This window comes from Micropterus salmoides, unplaced genomic scaffold (assembly GCF_014851395.1).
Source record: "Micropterus salmoides isolate LMB-PRFRI ecotype aquatic unplaced genomic scaffold, ASM1485139v1 Ms_hic_scaffold_21, whole genome shotgun sequence".
NCBI lineage: Eukaryota > Metazoa > Chordata > Actinopteri > Centrarchiformes > Centrarchidae > Micropterus > Micropterus salmoides.
In genome coordinates, this window is record NW_024041262.1 from 14,399,295 (window position 1) to 14,415,240 (window position 15,946).

The 15,946-nt window shown below is 39.5% G+C and overlaps 1 protein-coding gene across 2 annotated transcripts; it reads left to right on the forward strand.

Moving 5' to 3' along the window:
- Positions 1 to 341: 341 nt before the first annotated feature.
- On the forward strand, positions 342 to 14,838 carry fra10ac1 (FRA10A associated CGG repeat 1). 2 transcript variants are annotated; one of them, XM_038735536.1, is made up of 14 exons: positions 342 to 479; positions 1,147 to 1,226; positions 1,413 to 1,505; positions 2,097 to 2,142; positions 2,370 to 2,446; positions 2,662 to 2,745; positions 2,865 to 2,949; positions 4,529 to 4,574; positions 10,375 to 10,488; positions 11,373 to 11,415; positions 11,925 to 12,061; positions 12,252 to 12,302; positions 13,734 to 13,818; positions 14,639 to 14,838. In XM_038735536.1, the coding sequence occupies exons 1-14, from the start codon at positions 462 to 464 to the stop codon at positions 14,679 to 14,681; spliced, it is 1,002 nt and encodes a 333-aa protein (XP_038591464.1). In that variant the 5' UTR covers positions 342 to 461; the 3' UTR covers positions 14,682 to 14,838. The 2 variants fall into 2 exon arrangements, with proteins under 2 accessions (XP_038591464.1, XP_038591465.1); XM_038735537.1 differs by lacking the exon at positions 10,375 to 10,488.
- Positions 14,839 to 15,946: the final 1,108 nt, after the last annotated feature.

The following is a 15,946-nucleotide window of genomic DNA, read 5'->3' on the forward strand; positions in this document are numbered from 1 at the left end:
AAAAATAGATAGCCCTATTCATTGGACCATGTTTTGTGATGCCCTCCAAATATTGGGAAATGGTGTGATGGATGAATGAATTAGGCTATCCATATAGGCATGATAAAAGAAATGAAGGCGTAGAAGGGATAAACATGAAAGCACAAATAAAATGACACAATGAATGCAAAACGGCTGTCAGAGGCTCGTTAACCTATAGCCTAAATATCTAAAGTATTCTGTTTTAATATCACCAAAACAACACATTCATTTGACTCCTGTATGTATGTTAAAGGATAGGAAGACTATTTGTCATCCTTTCTCAGCAGATCCTCCCAGAATAATTCAATGCTAAATGCTAAACGTCATCATACCGCGATTTGCTCTCTGCTACGTCATCATCAAGCGACGCGCTTTTCATTTTGTAAACAATCGCTAACATTTGCTGGAGAAAACCATAGATTGTAAAACTGAGGAAACTCATGGATAATCTTGTGAAGGTAAGCTCTATCTTTAAGATAAGAAAGAAACTTTTTTTAATGCTAATTAGAACAGAAGAATATTTAGCGTCTGTTGTAATTCGTTACTAGCTAGTTAGCATTAGCCTAAAGACAAGTTAGCCAGTTGCCCACAGAATTCCCTGTGTCATCTATCGTTAACGTTACTCTCTTGATTCCTGACGGATTTACTAGTTACACTTAACGTTACGCTTTAAGCAAAAGGTGACTGATGCCAATGCTAAACCAAATGTATGTAACTTTACTTTGCCCCCCTCGCTAGCAAGCCAGCCTCAAATGACTTTACAGGGGCAGGACTAACGTTTATAGCTTTACAGTAAAAAGTGCAAAACACTCAATGGCCACTTACAGATGTTCTGCTGTGTGGCTTCTGAAAGCAGATAATATTGGGTTTTTGCGTTGTGGTTGTGTACCTTCAGGTCGTGTGCGAATAGAATAGATGGCGCACTTTTCACAGTGGCAAGCCTTTCTGTTGATTATTCAGACTGTTCTGCAAACTGTCAAAAGGTTACTGTGTGTTTCGAATGACTGTGTATATGTATGCACACAGCTGTGTTAAAAAAACAAATGCAAGCAGGTGTGTTTGTGTGTGCAATTGGATCATGTGGTCTGATTCCACCTACACAAACGAGTTCCTGTGTCACCTCAGGTGCACGGAGGTGGCGGTTATGACTCTGACTTCAGTGATGATGATGAGCAGGGAGAGTCCTCAGAGCGAGGCCTTAAAAGGTAAAAACGAAATACCATGTAATTACATGTCCTTAATCATATATTTAGCAATTAAGCTCATGCCAATATATTCTGAGTAAATGTAAGTGCTTATTTTACTGTGTTATCTCCAGGACCTTACATTTACACTGACAGACCCACAACACAACACAACAAACTTTCTGTATTTATTTGTACCCTTGTCAGGAAACGTGAGGAGGAAATCTTACAGAAGCCATTCCAGAAAGGTCGGCACTCCAAGGTGGCTCACCGGAGTTTACACTCTAATGAACTGGACAGGTACTGTAAAATTGAAGTGACATACAGTCGTTTTGTTTTGATCTATAATCATGGCAGAGCTTCCTGCTCAGTTCCATCATGTATTTTAATAGCTCCTCTCAAAAGAATTCAAAGTTGTGATCAATGTTGGGATAGTATATAAGAATTGCCAATCGTAAAATGAAATCATTCAATCAAACTGAACTTTCGTGGCAATTTGTGTGCACATGATGTACGACACAATTAAAATGAGAGGAATCCAATTAGAATTTTCATGTTTGAAAACTTGTCATTACTGCCGCACTTATTTATTAATTTATGCTTCACATAAATCCAAAACGGCACCATAATCCTTTTGTGTTATATAAGAGTTTCCTGTCACTCCATTGTTCTCACTTCTCACACATTTACTTCATTGAGACCAAGATACTGAAAACAAGACTTCCTTCAGTGACAGATCATTTAAAAATGCACACAGACATCGTCACAGAGGCAAAACTCCTGTAATAGTTTGAGTGCTCTGCTACTCCTCTGCCAGCTACTTAATACAGTTGTTTACGTATACAATGTCGCACATTATTAACTATTCTTGTTCTGTTTTCTGTTTTACAGAGAGGAAGCCAGGAACAGAAGAGCCCACCTGATTTCAATGAATGCTGTATCCTTTTTTTAATTTACCTTTCTCAGTCTTTTTTTTAATGTCTTCAGTGTGAAATGATAAAACAGATTGATCAAACTACATACATTATGCCTTACACATATGTTAAAAAGAATCATATAACAATCCCATATGGTATGTTAATTCCATGCTGGTTGAATTTTGTGGTTCATAGTGTGCAGACGTTACCATTTAAAGAGAGTCCGACCTTAAGCAGATGTGTCCAGTATGAGCGGCATAAGAAGTTTGTCGGTGACTACATTCTTTATTATGGAGGACAGATGGCCGACTTCAAACGCTCTGTGTGAGTATTGTGTCTCACAGTCAAGCTTGACAATCCGTCATCTGCTGTCACTCTAGGCGAAAACTAATGAGAATATGTTAACCATAGCAGACTGTGGGTTATGCATTGTTTTCACCGATAATATTTAATTACAGATTTCACTGGTGGTGATTTTCTCCTTAATCTGCGTATCTGTGATTATAAACCTGCATATTTCATCTTTTCTTTTCCGTCAGAGCCAAAGATAAAACAGATCTGGATGTGCTGCGTGAGAATCATCGCTTCCTCTGGAGGGACGAGGACGAGGATGATATGACATGGTGATCATCCACAGTCAGTCCATCCACACAGGCTGCTTTAATATTCAGTGTGCTTTTGATTACTGAAAACGTTTAGTTATCTTGTCTTGTACCTTTCTTCTGGACTTATTCTGTTCCAGGGAAAAAGACCTTGCCAAGAAGTATTATGATAAGCTGTTTAAAGAGTACTGCATAGCTGACCTCAGCAGATACAAGGAAAACAAGGTGGGATGAATGGATTAAATGATTTATTGATTGATTTATTACCCAGTTTAAACAGAAATACAGCAGCAGTAGGTGTTTAGTTAATGTCACAAAATGTGACAGCAGATACGATAACAGCTAACTCATGTTGCCCGATGATTAGTGACTATTTTGAATAAAGTAGCCAAAGTCCAAATGATTACGTACGTACAGTATGTTGCATGCTTAGTTAAGAGGCTGGCAGTAGGAGGTGAAAACACAAGTTCTTAAGGTGAATCACAAGTTACAACCTCTACGGAATGTGCAGGAAGAAAATAATACAACGAGTATAAACAGACACCCCAGCAGCCCCAGACGCCACTGCCAGGACTTGGCACGATGATCCATTTTTGCACGGCACTCCAAAGTGACACTAATCGTCCCAGTGGTTGGTGCCATGAGTAGAGGTTAAAATTTCATAACTCAGACACTAATCTCCCCACCACTGGTCCATTTAAGATAACTGTTAGGGGGTATGATGTGTTTTGGCACTGTGCTCTGTCTCTAGTGACCACTGAGCCATTCTGGTGTAAGGCCCAGCTTTAAAACTGACAGTATGTTACACCCAAGGGCAGTGTGCTTATGGCTCCATAGCTGCGCTGTTTAGTCTGATGATGCTCTACTCAGATATCTTTCAAAGTCATGTGATATCTTAGACAGATGACATACAGTACATAAATTACCACATAATACCCCAAATCAACCTATAGTTATTGGAATCACTATAGTTAAAATTAAAAGTCATAACTTAAAATCTACCTCTGACGCCATCAGTCCTGTTGACTTAAAACATGCGACATACATCCAGATTTCCACACAAATGATTCATATTTGTTAATGATTGCACATGCAGGCGTGAGTTGCATCATTCCCACAAGTTTAGTCAAATGTTGATCACTTGTGTTGGGTAAATGAGGTGTGACAGCATGCAGATGAATCCACAGACAGAGTGTGCGAGTACGAGAGCTCCGTCAAGGCGCTGACAGAAATACTATTTACTGCATCAGCTGTTCATTGACGCTTCATTCCAACTGCTGGAGATACTTAACGTGTACACCCCAATTTATAGCAAAGCATCCATTCCCAAGAAAACATGACAGATATACAGTATCTCACAAAAGTGAGTATACACCCCTCACATTTTTGTAAATGTTTGATTATATATTTTCATGTGACAACACTGAAGAAATGACACTTAGCTATAATGTAAAGTAATGAGTGTACAGCTTGTATAACAGTGTAAATTTGCTGTCCCCTCAAAATAACACATCACACAGTCATTAATATGTAAAATCCTGGCAACAAAAGTGAGTACACCCCTCACATTGCCTGCTGCAACATCATTCAGAACCCAACACACTGAATTCTTCCACAGAAACAAATTCTTTTGAATGTTAATGACAATTTGAGTTACAATAGGTAAATTGATCTTCATATGTTTAATTTAAGGTTTATTCTATTCTTTCAAGGGAAAAACTGTAATGTATGCTGTGTGTCTGTCTGTTTCATTGTAAATGTTTGTGCTAATTTACATGGATCTTTTTAAATTTGTCCCCAACAGTTTGGATTTCGATGGCGGACTGAGAATGAAGTTGTCTCTGGCAAAGGTATGACATAGTCCAACTTTATCCTTTGGCATGTAATTTATGTTTTTGTATTTATTGCTTTATCAGAACACCATGCAGTACAATATTTACAGTATACAGCATTCTTTATTAGAGATAAAGAACAAGATTTGCTTTTGATTTTTGAGTGTGCTATTGGTGGCCAATGCAAAGGAAAAGGAGGAGCTGCTTGTGGCTGGAAACAAAAAACTAATATAAACTCTGACTGGTGATGGAACAGCTGCTGAAAGATCTAAGTTTGCAGTGACATTGAGTCTGACGTTGCACATGTCATTTCCTGTTAGTAGAAAGCAGTTATTTAAGTTGTATAGTAACTGCTAAATGTGTATACAATGAGGATTAGTACGTAGTGCATTCTGTATAGACTTAGTATGTAGTATGGATTTGGGTGTCTCCTGCCAACATGCCCACGAAACAGTTCACAACCTTCTCCACTAGATGGTGATAAAGATACAGACAACTGACACAGCAGTAGATAACAAATGGCATACTGTGGATACTCCCAAACACCAGTCACTCCACATGAAAGACATTATATTATACAGATGTCCTTATTTCCCATTACTTTGACTTATTGGCTTGTCAGATTGGCATCAGAAACTTTTCAAATATGCAAACTCTCACTTTAGTTTTCTTTTTGTTTTCTTGTTTACTTCGGGCTCCTAACCTTGGGGGACAAATTGCGCCATTCAGTTACCAATTGATCAGTTAATTGACACTAATGGTCCCCCGTACATTTCATTTTGGTTCCCTGTTTATGTCTCACACCTGAAGGAAAACCTCTTTCTACCTCTGCACTTGTTTTTGAGCTGACCTTTGAGAGTTTGGCAGCACTCTGATGATTACTGTCTATTAATTGTTCAGGATTAGTACCAAACCTCCTCTCTTGTCTATATCTCCTTCGTGTGACAGTGACGGATATTTCTAGGTTTACCTGGAAGGACAGTATTAACAACTCGGTGAGAGTAAAACTTCCTTGACAGCTCATTGATATGCTTTGAGCCACACTGATACACACACACACACACACACACACACACACACACACACACACACACACACACTTCTGTTTACATCGATGCAGCCTCACAAAAATACACAGTATGTCTGAGAAAGCTGACTAAGCCAATATATTGTTCCAGATTAAGACTGTGTAATCCTGGTCTCTGACAGTTCACCCCTCTAGCAATACTCTACAGGAAGTTGGATTAGATAAAGTCAGAGGCACCTCACTTCAATTGTTGCTGTGACTTATGTACATTATAATTCCCAAACAAATACCTCTTAAGCACTATTTAGAGCATGGGACTCTAAACTCTCCAGTGAAATCAATACTAATCTAATTCTTTAAGGCTGATCCACTGTCCTCATTCAGAGGTGGAGAAAACTGAGAGTTAAAAGTGTTTGTGCTGCAGGTTAAAGGTGAAACAAGTGTTTATCATGGGCTCAAAAATGATTTGATTTGATAATAAGTATCATTCCAACACTAGCACTTGAATGCAAAATCTTCACAAACCGTATCATCACCGATAAATACAGGTTTATGGTTAAGGTAGTTACACCCAGATAAAATGTTTAGTCAAGGCTCAGGTGTGTAGTGCTTGTGAGGTGGACAGACTCGACTTGTGCTTGCAGATGAACATAGACGAGATATAGCTGATCCTGCATCTTCTTTTAAGGGGCACAACACTTATGCTCTGACACTTTTTTGGGGGAAATCGTCCGCTTATCATCTCCCGCTCCCTCTGCACTTCAGGTCATGTTGGTATTAGGTAATGCTGACTACTCTTCACCCAATCAGGTGGATTATAAAGAGCCCTGACCTTTCTTTTTATGGACTCAGTGTGATTTGGGATGAAGGGATGTGCAGAGCTAAAAGGGTTCCTTCTGGCTTCTTCTAGAGGGTCGAAATATTGTTCCTTTCAAAAGGAATGAAGGCGGAAGAAAAAGAAAACATTATGTCCTTGAATCGCGTACATTAGAGCATGTTCACATGTTATCCTGAGGAGTTGTTTCCCTACATCTTAAGGAATTCTTGAAGAGTGAGATTTGCTTTTAATATTTATATTGTTTTTCATGTGCATACTCCTCCTTTATAGTCCAGAAACATTCACACCTCTGAAAGATTCACATGAATTCTTCCAGCTGTGAATGAGCATGACAGAAAGTCTTTAAGATATGAAGAACTCATAAAAAACAGTATAAAACATAACCTCAGTGGTATGTGATGCTTTTTAGTCAACTTAGTGAATAAAAGTTGCATCTCCTTTTGTTTACTTTTGTTGAACTTCAGGTCAGCATTCTGGACTACTTGTCAATTTGAAAAGGCAGAAATAAAAAAGGGTTAGTCTGATCAAGACTGAATAGATACCAGTTACATTCCCAATATTTGAAGCGTCTGCCTTAGGGGAGGCAATGACTGTGGATTGTTTACTGTTTCCCACATGCTCAGAATATATTAAAGGTGGTCAACCCCGAGGAGAGGCAGGGGTAGGTGGTGGTGAGAATTCTCAAGCTCAGTAACTATTGAACACGAATGCGGCATTCTGACTTTTCGCTCAGGTCTGTACTTTAAGGATGCACAAAAAAATCATTTTGGGTGGGTACCGCCCGAATAAAGACACCAGTCACTCTTCTTATAGACTACTCGTTCATTTGTACCATTCTGCACATAAATGCTCCTCATTAGCCAGCGGTAGAAGTTGATGTGAGTATTTGGCAGCTTCATTATATTTTTATTTATTGTTTTCAGAATCAGAAGGAGCTTTATTGCCAAGTAGTGTTTTAAACATACGAAGAATTTGCTGTGGTGATAAGGTGCTACACGTAGACAAACATACAGTCAACAGAAATAAATGTGGAAATATATAAATATGGAATGGAAGAACAACGTTGCATGTGCGTTATTCTGGGTCTGTGCCGTGCAGAAGTAACGCAACGGAAGAGAATATTGTGTACATATAAATATATAAACTGACAACATAAAAATATACAACAACAATAAAGATCAACAACAAATATGTGCGACGTGCCAGGTTCTGTGCCCGACACGAGATGAAACAGTAAATTTTGCAATTTGCAATTCTTGAAAGTCTAGATATTAAAGGAATAGTATATTTTTAGAAAGTATGCTTATTTGCTTTCTTGCTATGTTAAGCTAAGCTAACAAACATTAATTAGCAAGTTCACTTATAATATTTTCTAAACCAAAAATGGCTGTCTGGTGTTATTTGTGACCTTTTAACATCTAGCTAAGAGTGAATAAAAAGTGAAAACGCACTGGCCAGGTCACTGCCCAGCAACTTCATCTAGTGAATGTTAATCATGGTGCCATCTGTCCTGTGGTGTATCCGTCTTGATCTCAGGCTGCTTTCTGATGACGTTAGTAACCACTGACGTAAAAGGACAGGAGTTTCCCCTCTTAACGGGTTTACTCAGCCAACCTGGTGCCAGCTCTTTTCACAGAGCATGTGAGAATCACCTGATGTGTGAGGATACCCACTACTTGTCAAGAAAACATAGTGAAGATAGTAAATATATAGATAATAAGTACAACTTCAGTCACTGGTGCCATGCTGCTTTTTAGCTGTCATGTAGTAAAATGTGGGACGAGGGCGCTGAAAACTAAGTGAAGAAATGTTTCCTGACCTTGATTATGTTTCGTTTTTGACATTTATTTTCAAAAGAAGCAGATTTCTATTGACTCCACTCTGCCAGGGTTGTGGTTTTGAATAGCTGGAGGGTCAGACACATTCACACTTTGCGTGTTATAACCCTCGAATATATCACCTTCTTTTATATACGACACTGAGGTGCTTCTCTGCAGCATCGAGGGGATTCAGTACCTTGTTCAAGGGCGCTCAGTTTTGTGTCGGCATAGCACAGACTTTTACCTTCTTTCTTTACAGACAAAAGCTGGTGTGTGAGCAAGCAGTATTGATTGATTTTTTTTTTTGCGTGAGTGATTGAGAGAGTAAGAGGTCATGGGAGAATTCTGGTGCGATTGTAATTGACGTCACTCATGATGGTGAAGACAGGATTCTCTTTGGTCTCCTGTCACTGCTCATGGCGTCATGTTGGCACAGAGTTGAGAAGATGGCACTGTCACTCCCAGAAAGGACCAGTCATCAATGATTTAAAGGGATATGCTGCCATTTTCAGGGGCCATGAGAAATTAGCTGGGTAAGTTACTCATCCTCCCCGGCCTCGATTAGGTAAGCAAGAAATCCCAGTCCCAAATAGCTGATTTTTTTTATTTTTTTTATTGGTTCTCAAGAATGTAAGTCTTTCTATCTGTATGACATGATAAATAACAAGATATCATGTCAGCCGTCCATCTCTGGTAGGAAGGGATGATTTCCATTCCCTCAAAATGAGTCTTTTTGCGTCAGTCATCCCCAGCATCAAGGACTGTTGCATGGCTGTAGGAAAGCACAGAAGCCATTTTTCCTGTTATAAAGAATTGCTCGATTCATTAATATTATAGTATGGTTTGGCAGTGTTGGTCGGTCTATCAGTCTACCTCTTTGGTGTTGTTTAGAATATCTCAACAATTATTGGATGGATTGCCATGACATTTAGTACAGGCATTCATGGTGCCTATGTATTATAATGACTTAATTGAATATAATCTCAGGCCCTCCCAAATAAACCCAGTAAACCTCACTACAATCCAGACCAGAAGTGTGCTTTTTAGCTGACGTCATAGATCCTTGATCCTATGCAGCCTGTGAAGGGAAACTCTGCCCTATGACCCAAGTGGCCCGAAGCCATGACAGCCAGCGCCACCTCCCCTGAATTTTTAGATTCTTGATCTTGGGCAGGTGAGGTCACTTTCTTCTGGCAGAGTAAGGAGCATTTCTTGCCCATGTGCCAAGAATGGACTGCTCTGACGCACGCTCCTTCTGCTACAATCTGGAGGAACCCCGGGAGAACAAATCAATGACACCTTAAGCTCCTCGGGGGATAACAGGCAGGCTGTTCAGCAGCTGTAGGGAGGCCTGATGGGATGAGGCGAGGTAAAGAAAGGGAGATGAGAAGGAGCGGGTTTTTTAAAATTGTTTCTTTCTTTCTGTATCATTCATAATCAATATTTACACTCAAGAATATTTTTGCATTTACTGTCAAGGTTCTGTGGCTTGTTTGAATTTGACCTCTTCCTAATTGATTATCAACAAATTGAGCTTAGCATTAGTTCAGGCAGGCAACAAAGTCAGGCTCAGCTGACAATCTCAGCACATCAGCTGATAGTAGCCCATGTCAAAGTCAGCCCACATCAGCTGACAGCTCAGCTGATTCCCCTCTCAGCATTCATTGGCAAAAGCCATACAAGGCGCCTTATTTAAGCTGCTTTAACCTGCCTACCCTTGCTGTAACACGCCACCACCCCAGCTCCTCCTTTCAGGTCATTCTTGACCAATCAATATTATTTCTGTTGTTATTCATGCTGCTCTGAGGTGCTCTCCTCCCTGCCTTATGGCTTTTCCTCATAGGCCCATGGCTGGGCAAGGATGTGTTCTCACTGCCTTATGGCTTTTCCACGTTGGCATGTGGAGTGGCAGGGGGGTCCCAGAACCGAGCCATACCACTAAACATAGCTATTGCAGAGCAAAAAAAGTTCTTTGATAAAGTTGTCCTGACTGAAATAAGACATTTATTTGCTTGTGTACATCTTAAATTGCTGTGGGGACGAGGTAGATGGCTAAAATATTATGTGAATGTAAATGTCATTGAAATATATGTTTGTATGTATACAGCACATGTGCTCTCTGCTCTCTTCCAGGTCAGTTCCAGTGTGGAAACAAACGTTGCGAGAAGCAAGAAGGTCTAAAAAGCTGGGAGGTGAATTTTGCCTATGTGGAGCATGGCGAGAAGAGAAATGCGTTGGTCAAACTCAGTAAATACTCAGTATTTTCTCTGGTCATTCTTTGTATAAGGGTGGGTGTGGGTGTGGGGCACGGTGGTGGTTCTCCATTCTTGTCGCGGCTCATAATAATCCTCCTTCAGGTATCTGCAGAAACTCCTGTTGAATAATTACCATAATTGGAGGACCCAGCAGTCATAGTGAACTCATTCAAGCAGGAAATGACAGGCTCTTAACAAGCAAGTACAACAGGTCACATCCAGATGTGATGTTTCTCCTCATCAACTAAAAATGTTTTCCAATTTGTAGTCATTCTAAATTCAATGTTTTGACAGTCTTAAATGTTAAAAGTAATGAAACATGGTCTGGTGACCCTGGAGCATGATTAGTAAGGGATGTTGTGGATCTGCAATAGATAGGGATGATGTTGGAAAGAATTAATTAATATATTAATGAATACATTTTTCAAAACACCTAAGCATTTAAATTTCAGTTCTTATTATTAACAGAGTGAAACAAGAGTGAACAAGTGCTTGGTCCTCTTCTCTTTAGTTAATATATAAAAAATATTTACCAGAATTATGTAATAGAAGAGGTTTCCACATCTATGTGGATGATACACATCTGATTCTTAGTTTACAAAAGTTAGATTTGGTAGCAACATGAATTGAAAACCAAATGTATGTCAGATTCTTACAGTAACATTAAGAAATTGTGCTTTTCATCCATGAGCCAGAAGTTAATAAATCAATCAAGTTTGTAAGTTCCATATAGTTTAAATTCTTTAATTAAACCATCAAACAGTTTCTGAAAAAATTGTTTCATGTACACGTATCTGTCCCTATGCAAATAAACATAAACTAGATAAATTATCTTGCTCAACTTTAACCTACTCCTGCTCTTGTTTTTCTTACTAGGACTATGCCCTGAATGCTCTTTCAAACTCAACTTTCACCACAAGTAAGCTAACATACTTTTCACCTTTGAGACATTTTTTACATTAAAAATGAAGATTGTTTTTGCCTATGACAACGGATTTTTTAAAAGACTGCAGAGTGTTCACTGGTCTGCAAGTAAGCCACCAGATCAGCATGGACAGTCATTTATTGTATAGCATGCAAGGGTTTAGGATTCAAACTGCGATTTATGTCTCATGCCTGGCCGTCTTATCAGCCAGTGTCACGATTATTTATCACATTTTTCAAGTGGAATCTTGACACAACTGAATATGATAATATAGCTGGACCACTTGACTATAATCTGTCAAAAAGGCAGACATTAGATATGTCATGCCTTGTCAGGATTCTAAAAGTCCCCTTGAGTGTTCCAGCAGACTTCCGAACATAATGTATAGGAAGCTTATAGGAAGCTGTCATCTGCCATAGATCTGGCCAAGATTCATTCATGTGCCTCTGAAAGTGCCTTTTATATTGTGAACTCAGTTTGCTCAAGTGTGAATCTGTTTGTAGGAGGAAAGAGGTGAAAGCAAAGATAAAGACTAAAAGGTTATCAGAGGAGAACCAGGAACCATCACAGAAGAAGAAAAAGAGGAAGAGATCGTCTTCGAAGTCCAAGAAGCACAAAAACAAACATAAGAGGCACAGAGGTAAGACTCCTCTCCTCTCCTAGCCAAAAGAACTGTCCCTTTAATTAGGCCGGTAATTTCATCAGATGGGAGCAGCCTTGTTTATGTTTTGTTCTTGGAAATGATTTAATCCCCCCATTTTTTTTTGTTTGACATTATTATTTTGTAATGACTCCCTTTTTGTTAAAACATTTTATAACTCTCTCTACAGATTGCTCCGCCTCTTCCAGCAGTTCTGATGAGTCGCAGGACTCAGACAAAGGTAGCATTCATAACACTCACTCACTCACTCACTCACTCACACACACACACACACACACACACACACACACACACACACACACACACACACACACACACACACACACACACACACACACATAGAAGTACCTCCCCAATTTTAAAAAACCTTGGGACAGTTTATGATCTACTCCCCCAGGCCTCTAGGCCATGACACTCCTCCAGACTTCTGGAGTGAAAACAACCCTGACTGTTCTTTCTGAGAACCAATCCATTAACCCTGTAGTTAACAGTAAAGACAGACAGCAGGTCTGCTTTTTCTCAGCTGGTTTTTCTCCCCATTCCAGCTATTTTCCTCATCTTTTTACCCTTTACTACGAGCAGCATGAAATTAAGTATGTTTTTTCCCCCCCTGTGTCCCTGTTGTGTTGATTCCTAGGTCTGGATGGGTGGGTGGGTTATCGGTGTTATTCAAAAACAAACTTTCTCTGTCCAAAGGTTATGCATTGAGTTCAGCATGAATTGGAATCCAAACACAAACACTCTCACACATTCTTTCTTCTTATTTTTTGTCTCAGTTGCACATATTTGAAGCAGTTGTTGAAAGCTGAACTTGATTAAATAAAGCAATCAAACATCATGTAATTTGTAAGCGATGCGTTCAGGGAGGGTCAGGGACTTTAGGGTTATAGAGGCACTTTTTTCCCCTGGAACTTTATATTAGGGCCACATCTACGTGGGCTGGCAGACTCATACTTTTTATTTCACACTATGTGATCTGGTTTGGCCCTGGCTGGATTGAACTGGTAGGAGGCAAAAACAGGCTACTGGGCCCCTATTGACCCCCCAGTATAGCGTCACATGATTAGGTAGTAATGCTGTTGAGACAGTATTGTACTTAATGCAGATTTCCTAAGAAATTGTGTTTAATTAAATGACCAAATGCCAAATAACCCATAGTGAACCAAGTTTTTTTGGGGCTCATGGGTGTCTCTGGCCCCAGGCTAGTTACCTGCTTGGTAACTGGTTTGTAATTCAGGCTGTGGATGAATTAGCCTGTACAAAAAATTGGCAGTTCTCTCCTTCATTAAAACATCAAATGGACTCTTCAGTAACTTTACTGAACAAATTCACCTCTGAGCTGTCTAGTTTGCATGATTCTCAAACTGAGAAAATAGACGGGCTTTCTGAAAACATTTAGTTCTTAAAACTATGCACAAAAACATGTTTCAGAACTTTAGCTGATTGGTCAAATACATCTCGGATGAGAAAGTGATTTAAATCTCAATTGGTTGTTTCCAGACTTCAGCAAAAATTGTGCTGGTCAGATGAATTCCTGCCGTATGACGGTAGCAGTGAAGACCCTGACATTAAAACTGATTAACAAGGGTTATTGGTCGAGTTTTTCCTTCCAGTAAGTGTGACTGACAATTCACTGAAACTCTCCTAATAGACTCCGAAGCTGGCGAGAAGCCAGATGACCTATCAGAAGCCGACCACTGGCGAGGACCTGCCCCTGCGGTGGAGGAAAAGTCAAGGTGAGGTTAACAGTGAAGGTTCATATTAAACACACCCAGTAATCTGCTGTTAAACCATCAGAGACTGTCTTTACCACTTAGCCTATGTAGGTTATGTATCCCTATATAGCACAGAATGTAGACCACTTAGATACCCTGCACAAAGTTGTTCTGAACTGTTAGGGAAGTCAGTAAACCTTTAACCTGCTCCTGTTACGTTTGGCCTGACATTTGGATTTCTGCTCTCAGAAAGATATAATATTACAGAAAAGGTCACAGTAAGAGGCACTGTTTATTCAAGCATAAGTACTATGCAAGCAAAGCCCTGACCTCAAACCACTGTTAATAATATGATGGTAGTGCTTCTGACCCATTGCACAGGCTGCAAATTACTTCAGCAGAGTATTATCTAGACTCCGTAAGGTATGTAATGATAATTATGTTGGAGATGAATAACATGGTTTTTTTTAAAAACAGAAGCATCATAGAGAACATAAAGAAACCTACTCCTTTGTAACATTCAGTTAAGCCAATGATAGTGAGTAAATTAGGTGCCCTTCTGAGCTATTTTTGCCTGTGTTTCAATTGTCTGTATTTCCTATTCATTTATTTTACTGCCCACTGCTATTTATTTGTTTGTATTCTGTACTGATGTTGGTGCTCTACATCAATTCATATTGCCTAGAGCCTGAATAAAATGTAAATGAGATTTTTTTAAAAAGCATGCTAACACTGCCAGAGTTAGTAAAGGGCCACCATACAATGAATTTAACAGTCTGTGTCAGCACCGTGCATGACAGCAACTAACATTTCTGTGACTGTGTTTGTTTTATCTGCATAGGGAGGAGGAGTTTGATGAGTACTTTGAAGACATGTTTCTGTGACTCCGCTGCTATCAGCGGCAACCCTGCTGTGTGACTACACCTCCTTCTGCGTGCCACTGACATTAAGCATGCTCCCTTTGAGTCTTGTGTGTCTGGAGGTTTCTTCGACTGTATGTTTCATTACTGCTACAGAAATAAACACGATGTTTATCCTGTTCCTGTCAGTCTCATCTTCGCTTCAATCATACCACTATCGCTGCGGAAAAATAATTGAAACAAGCTGGTATGCAACGTGCTTCTAAGGGTGGGAGTGCAATGTCTGTCAGTCAGTTGGTCCCGTCTTTGGATGCATTGCCAAGAAATTTGGTGCAGACATTTATGTCCCTTTGTAATTGCCATTACTTTAGCGATGCCCTAACTCTTTATCTAGTGCCATCATCAGCTCAGAATTGAAATTGGTCCAGTCCTTTGGTTAATGACCCATATTTGAAAAACCAATGACATTCCCATCAGCCACAGCTCTATTTTGTGTTTAGTGCTAATTAGCAGATGTTAGATGCTTGCATGCTGATGGGAACATGGTAAATGTTATACCTGTGTAACATCAGCATGTTAGTATTGCTTAGATTAGATTCAATTGATTGCCATTGCAAGTACAAGTACAGAGACATTGAAGTGCAGTTGTCATGGTGACCATGTTAGCATGCTGATGTTAGCTCAAAGCACAGCTGTGCCGAAGTACTCTTGTTTTAATATGTAAGAATAACCTAAACTTTAAATTATCTTATTAATTGAATTTGCAAAATATATTTGGTACATTTTCCAAAGTACTACTCTTTCCTGTGCAAATAAAAATGAGTGAAGTAGTAATAGTAATCAGTACTAATACAGAAGAGTCAAGCACTCTGCTCTTACAAAACGAAAACAAGGATTAGCACAAGAAGTACCTTTGGTCAAGGGCAGATTGAAGCACTGTTTTGACTTCAACTTCCAGAGAAGGAAGCTGCTTGAGGTTGCTGGGAGATTATAGACCTCAGATTAAATAAAGACAATTACTTTGCCTCTTACTGCTCTGTCTGTCTCTTTAGAACTTTCTTCCCTTGCAGGAGAAGTCACTGTGCAATTCAAGGCGATGTAAGCTAACAGGTGGTTAAGTGCAGTAAATGGTACATTGAACAATAACAGCCTGTTATTTTTAAGTGGCGGTGGGACATGACTTGGCCCCTGGCCGTACTTGGATGCATTTACAGTTGATCAGTCGTGTCAAAGTGTGTTTTTTTAGCTAAAAATTATTGCCTTCACGTGTCAAATTTAAGCTGAGCACA